Source organism: Bombina bombina, chromosome 1 (assembly GCF_027579735.1).
Source record: "Bombina bombina isolate aBomBom1 chromosome 1, aBomBom1.pri, whole genome shotgun sequence".
In the NCBI taxonomy this organism is placed as follows: Eukaryota; Metazoa; Chordata; class Amphibia; order Anura; family Bombinatoridae; genus Bombina; species Bombina bombina.
The window spans coordinates 337,488,275-337,495,816 of NC_069499.1; the positions used below are offsets into that span (position 1 = coordinate 337,488,275).

The window sequence follows — 7,542 nt, forward strand, 5'->3', positions numbered from 1 at the left end:
TTAGGTTGGTGGGAGCTCTTCCACATCTTTGGAGATACAAACCCCTTCAGGCAATCGATTATCTACTATGGTCGCTATATAGACGACCTGATATTTATCTGGGATGGAGACCATGAATCCATTCATTCTTTTCATCAATATGTGTTGAACAATAGATTAAATCTTATTTTTACAATAGAATCTAGTACAGATTCCTTAAATTTTTTGGATGTAACCATTAGACCAATAGATGGAGACATTCAGGTTGAACTATACCGTAAGCCTACGTCAGGCAATATTATTCTCAAATATAACTCTTGTCATCCATCACATCTTCTAGCCTCCATTCCCAAAAGTCAACTCATTCGGGTGAAACGGAACTGTACTGATCCGAAAACCTATGAAGAGCATGCTGCAGATACTGTGAAGCGATTAAAAGCACGAGGTTACCCAAAAAATATTTTGACACAAGCAAAAGCAGAAGTAGACAAGGTCCCTAGGTCAGAACTTCTTACATACAAAAGAGGCAGAAGGGGTATAAAGGAGAGTAATGAGAAACCATTTTCATCTGTACCAATTTTTACTACACCATACAGTATGGAGTATGGAAAAATCTGTAAAATAATTAAAAAGAGTCTTCCAATCCTAGAGAGTGATGAAAAATTAAATCAAGTTCTGGAGGGAGGTTGTAAGTTTGTGTCACGCAAAGCTAAAACTCTGAGAAACATTTTATCACCCTCCATGTTGCCCAGAGTCGTAAATGACACATGGTTACAAAAACGCAAGGGGTGCTACAAATGTAATGCCTCACGATGCAAAACATGCTCACATATAGTACAGGGTAACACCTGTAGATCAGAAGCATTAGGCAAGACGAGTGATATACGATATTTTATAAATTGCAATAGTACACATGTAATTTATCTATTGACTTGTCAGGGATGCAATATTCAATATGTGGGACGTACTAAACGGTCCTTGAAGGACCGAGTCATGGAACATCTTAGGTCCATAGAGGACCCTGACTCAAGAACGCCCATTGCCAAACATTTTAGAAATTTTCACAACTCTGACAAATCTTTGTTGAAAGTACAGGGCATAGACTTTATCCCTAGACATCCTCGGGGTGGTGATAGGGAAAAGAAACTGGATGAAAGGGAGGTTTTTTGGATTCTACATTTAAAAACTAGGGTACCCACAGGTTTAAATTCCAGAATGGATGTTAATATGTTTGTTCAACGTTGACCAATCAACTGTAATGCCTTGCTATAAAAGAGAAAAAAAAGTGTGTTCCTTTACACATAATATACTTCAAACCATTGCATTAGAAATTATTTTAGACATTTTGCATTGTAGTAAGGATTAGGTCTTGATGTCCAATTTTGATGATATACCTATATTTATACTTAAATTTATATTCATTTATTGTTAATATTACAATATTTCATTGCAATATATAAGAAAGGAAAACAATGGTATATATGATCACTATGAAATTGTGATATTGTGAATCAAACATATGTTGAAATATAATATATATCAATATGCATACATATATACTTTTTGAAATAGGTACTACATAGAGAAGCTATATAGATTAGAATTAGTTGTTTTGTGACAGGAACTTCAGGGGTTAATGAAATGTGTTTTCATTGATGCTATGTTATTGGACAGCAATTTGTATATTAAGAGCACTTACACCACCTGTTCTCTATCAGTGAACAAGTGCCCCAGAGGCATGAAACGCGTATGATGTCACAGGAGGTGTTGTTCCCCCTGTTCTGATTCATCTATTGTTTTTACCATGTTGCTGTATGAGGATTTTGCTTTTACTCGTTAGTAAAATAAAGACTGGCTTTTTATCTATCCCTGGTGTGCCGAGGAGTTTCCTTGTTTCCATATATATATATATATATCTTCATAGCAAATATATAGGTATTAGGTTGTGTCTTTGTGTATAAGGAGTTTCTCTTTCTTGATGATCTTACACATGATAATTTTCCAACAGGCTTATATTCACACTCGCATGAGGGCGAAAACGTCGGACTTCCTTAAGGTCTTGAACAGAGCTCGCCCAGATGCAGAGAAGAAAGAAATGAAAACTATAACGTAAGTACTAGGAACAAATAATAGTTTTTCTCAGGCATGCTCTAGTAAGTATGATCAGTCTTCATTTGCATATGGGTTCAGCAATAGTTTTGTCGAAATTAATATCTGAATTCAGGGTTTTCAGTGTGTTGCTTTTTTTTGTGTTTTTTTTTATAATTTTCAGGACAGTTTTAACACCATTTTGCCCTTATGGGTCAAATGCTGCATGTCTTTATTCTCTTTTAGGACCAGTAAATACAGGATTTTTGCATAAACAATAAATGCATGATAAAAAGACAATTCAATAGCACTTATTCTGAACTTCAAATGAGTAGTAGATTTATTTTTTTTTCTGACAAATTTCAGCAATATCTATTTCCACTCCCACTGCACCATGTGGCAGCCATCAGCCAACCACAAATGCATATATGTATATTCAGTGCATTCTTGCACATGCTCAGTAGTAGCTGATGACTCAAAAATGTAAATATAAAGACTGTACACATTTTGTTAATGGAAGTAAATTGGAAACTTGTTAAAATGCTCTATCTGAATCATGAAAGTTTTAATTTCACTTGAGTGCCCCTAATTATTATAGCACATCTTGTTGGGCATTACCAGTGGAAAATATTCTATAGAATGATAGGCTGAATGTAAAGTATAAAGATTATTTGATGATAATATTAATTCAGTGGCCTGTGCAATTTCAACCTTGGATATTGTTACAACAGTTCAAATTTGTGAATAACATTCTGTGAATACAGCTTATTAAAGCAAACATTAATTGATCATTCATATGGGCATATATACAAATAACACATATATTATGTATATAATGCAGTGAAAGCGTATGGAATAGTCAATGCCAATTGGCACTTACTTTTTCAGGTTGTTCAAATTTATTAAACTATAACTATCACACACCAGCACTGTCTTGAAGTATAATGTATAGTATATTTAAGGCTACTTTACATACTTATTTGCATTTCTAGAGACCAGTGAGGATGATTTAATTTACTCTACAAGTGGAATATCTGTCCAGCAAATAAGCGCAATATCTGTCAATTTATTTGAGTTAATAAAGCGCATATGCGCACAATATATACACATATCTATAAAATCATTTGAATCACAAGTTTATTGTACTAAGAAAATTACGTAACACCGGTAAATTTATATAATTTCACTCACTAACCAGGAAATCAAATAGGCATCATAATATTAAAAACATGTGCCTGGTTAATATACAAACCAGTAACATTGAATGAATACAGGTAGTTTAATTTCGGTATTCCAAAACCACGATCCCAAGGTGTAATATACATAAGGCTAAAGAATTATATACTTCTCCTTGTAAATAAAGGTGTCAATTTACTGCATGAAGTTTGACTGTGTTAATTTTTTTTAAATATTTTCTAATAAAGTTGATTTTAATTATTTTTGGAATACACACGCCACTGAATGAATAATATAACTATCACTTTTTACATATTAACCCATGAGTGCTAGTGTATTCTATTTGATCTCAATTGTCCCATTTATTCAGTACACTGCACCACAATGTCTCATTTGATAATTAACTAATTTTCAATATTTTTTTATAAAGGCAGTTCATAAACATTTCTATTTATACGTGGTGCCATTATGGTTTCTTTTTCTAGAATATCAAGTGATAAAAGCCTGTTTCTTGTTAAAGTAAAAAAAAATTGCAATGCTACTAATTGGATATGTCTGGATAAACTCCTATTGTGTGTGAATCAGAGGGTGTGGTGCTTGTCATCTATCAGGATATCCGTGTGTCTGTATGAAGACATCAGTGAAAAACATAACATGTACCAGAACTTGTATTCTGAGTGCACAAAAATACTGACTGTTTACATAGCCTGTCAATAGTTTGGACTTAAAGTGAATGTAAATTTTAAAGGGATAGTAAACACCAAAAATATTATTGTTTAAAAAGAAAGATAATCCCTTTATTTACCATTCCCCAGTTTTGCATAACCAACACTGTTATAGAAATATACTGGTCTCATCTCAGATCATTTGACAGACTTGCATTTCAGGCAATTAGTGCTGACTCTTAAATATCCATGTGCATGAGCACTGTGTTATTTATATGAAACACATGAACTAACACCCTCTAGCTGTGAAAAACTTTCATATGCATTTAGATGAGAGGCGGCCTTCAAAGGCTTAGAAATTAGCATATGTGACTACCTAGGTTTAGCTTTCAACTAAGAAAAACAAGAGAACAAAGCAAATTTAATGATGAAAGTAAATTAGAAAGCTGTTTAAAATTACATGCCGTATCTGAATGAGGAAAGTTTGATTTGGACTTTACTATACCTTTAATGAATAAGTGGCCGGGATTAAAAAAATCTTCTTATAAACGGGGGCACTTTCATTCATTAAACTTTAACATTTAAGCAGGCTTTTTATATATATATATATATATATATATATATATATATATATATATATATATATATATATATATATACACCCCCCCACCCTTTTTCTTTAGGAAAACCAGACCGGCTATCCTCCGCCCGCTTTTCCTGCTGTACTTAGCATATCAATTATGAATCCAGCTTCCGACAGTCGTCGTGTGGCCTCACGAGCTTGGACGCCTTGTGCACGCAACGATTGGAGGAAGCCGGTTTCGTCAATGCTGTGCTAAGTACCGCAGGAGCTGCGGGCGGAGGATCGCCGTTTTGGTTTTCCTAAAGAAAAAGTTAAGTAATTTAAAAAGAACACCTCATTGTAAAGTTTAATGAATGAAACTTCAATAAGTTCAATGAATAGATTGTTTGGATTAAAATAGATCTGCACAAGGAGAAAAGTGTGAGGTTGGAGGAACAAGTAGTAAAACCTATTACGTTGTTTTTATTTAACTAGTTATTAATAAAGTAATGATTATATTTAAAAAAAAAAATTGTAATAAAATACAGCAGAAAACTTGTCCAAATATTAATGATTAACCAATAAGATGGAGATAGTCCAGCTTGCAATAATGTCATCATTTATCTATTTTATTTCTAATAGTGTAGAAACAAATCAGTAATTATATAACTAAAACAAATTTAAAGTTAATTATTTAAACCTTCATCTGGTTGTAAATTTTAAGATAACAAGAATGAGTCTTTATGTAGAAAACCATGATTTAAATCTAGTATTGCGGACTAGTGATTTATGGTAACGCAATTAGTTATAAGGATACTGAACCCACATTTTTTCTTTCATGATTCAGATAGAGCATGCAATTTAAAGCAAATTTCTATTTTACACCTATTAATTTTTCTTTGTTCTCTAGGTATCTTTATTTGAAAAGCAGGAATGTAAACCTTACGAGCCAGACCATTTTTGGTTCAGCACCTAAGTAGCGCTTGCTGATTGGTGGCTAAATTGAGCCACCAATCAGCAAGCGCTATTCAGGGTGCTGAACCAAAAATGGGCCGGCTTGTAATTCCTACTTTTTCAAATAAAGGTACCAAGAGAACGAAGAAATTGATAATAGGAGTAAATTAGCAAGTTGCTTAAAATGAAATGCTTTATCTGAATCATAAAGGGATACTGAACCCATATTCTTTTTTTCTTTCAAGTCCAGAACATTAAATACAAATATACTTTAATGGCTAGTATACACAAATTCAGAAATGACCAAATCCAACTTACAAATTATGGCAAAACTGAAAAATGTTGAAGGATATCATTCCTGCTGTGCTCTTACTGGCCACATAGGGTTGACATCACTTTCAATATAACAGTAAACTTACAAACTAATGTTATATAATTCTGCACATAGTGCAGAATTATATAACATTAGCTTACCGGCAGATTTATACACTAAAGTATTGCAGAGAAAATGTGCAGAATGAAAGATGCAAGGGTCTGTCAGGAGTCCAGAATACATTGTTTCCAATGCAGCAAAGGAGTCTGGGTAAGATATGCAAATTAGGTTCACAATGACACACCAGACAAAGCAGCCTTGAATTAAAAAGCTTGTCATTGTGAACCTAATTTGCTTATCTTACCCAGAATCCTTTGCTGCATTGGAAACAATGTATTCCAGAGGTTTTCTGTGGGAAAAACAAGCCTTCTGTGGCCTGTCTAGATTTGTTAACCTTTTAAAGCCGTTATGACGTTCTATTCCGTCATAATTAGACTGGGCTTTAAAGCCGTTATGACGGAATAGAACGTCATAACTAACGGCTGTCCTGAAGCCTTCTGTGCAGTCAGGACTTGATCGCAGTCTTGGGGGCGTTCCTAGGGTTGTAGGGACGCCCCCCAGACACGATTCAATAATTGAAATATCGCGATCGTGTGCATGATCGCGTGGTTTCAATTTGTCTACATCAGAACAGTTGTTCCGATGTAGGCACTTTAGCCCAGACTCGAAAGGGTTAATGAACTACACTGAGTTATTTTCTCTATTTTGTGCGTAGTGGATTATTTTAAACTTTTTAGCTCCCCCTAATTTAAAATGTTGAGGTATTTTGCCCGGAAACAACTTCACCCAGCAGTGATTCAAACTTTCTCCCAGCTGATGAGTAGAATTTCACATATAAAATGGCAACAAAAGCATAACACGGCAATACTTTGTGCTATTGTTATTTATATCTAGTATTGTGCTATATCATGTTTGATCTGAAAACATACAGAACCACAAGAGCCAGATGAGTGTTGGCATATGTATGTTTAGGTAATGTAAGAGATGACATAAGATTTAGAAACTGTATTTGTTTTTTGTTTTTTAGGGGCAAGACATTTGCAACTCGCTGATCATACAAACTGAAACTTGTGGCATCAAGTAACATCGTTCCTTCAACTGCCGAAGAAAATCCTGAATGGTTCCTGTTTGATTCTTGTTCTGGGGTATAAATCCATTAATTCCAGTGTATTTGAAGCTGTGCTTTGCCAAGACTGAGAGAACAAAGAAGTGTCATTCTCATTTTTACCCATGTTTTTTGCTCCCCTGCCATATTTTGCTTATATATTTACCAGAATATTTTTTGTCCATTGAGAGAACAAACATTGCCTGTCTGAATTAAGAAAAGTGACCGTAATGTTTTTGGAAATGTTGATTAAAAATAAATCTTTCTATGCTGTTGTTGAGACTTTGTTTTATTTTTATTCATGCGCTTCCTATAGATTCTACTGTTCAGGGATGCATACAACCTATACTAACCTTTCCTAACCCCAGTTCCTAAAGATTCTACTGTTCAGGGATGCGTACAACCTACACTAACCTCTCCTAATCCCAGTTTATAAAGACTCTACTGTTCAGGGATGCATACAACCTACACTAAGGGGTCGATTTATTCAAGCTGCGGCGGACAGTGGCGCATATACGCGCCCCTGTCCTCCACAGCTCGCGTGGGCAGGAGCTGTCAATCTCCCTGGTCGGACGAGACCGGGAAGATTGAAATTTGCCACCTTAGGGGTGGCGAAAAGGTAGGAAAGTAGCGGTCTGGT

At 34.7% G+C, this 7,542-nt stretch overlaps 1 protein-coding gene across 1 annotated transcript in view; it reads left to right on the forward strand.

Moving 5' to 3' along the window:
- Positions 1-7,177, forward strand: part of ARPC2 (actin related protein 2/3 complex subunit 2) — an 80,343-nt gene extending 73,166 nt beyond the window's left edge. Inside the window, exons 9-10 of the mRNA XM_053698121.1 lie at positions 1,988-2,088; positions 6,825-7,177. Of these exons, the coding sequence (XP_053554096.1) occupies positions 1,988-2,088; positions 6,825-6,849 (126 nt within the window). The 3' untranslated portion in view covers positions 6,850-7,177. The remainder of the gene's footprint in view (positions 1-1,987; positions 2,089-6,824) is intronic.
- Positions 7,178-7,542: the final 365 nt, after the last annotated feature.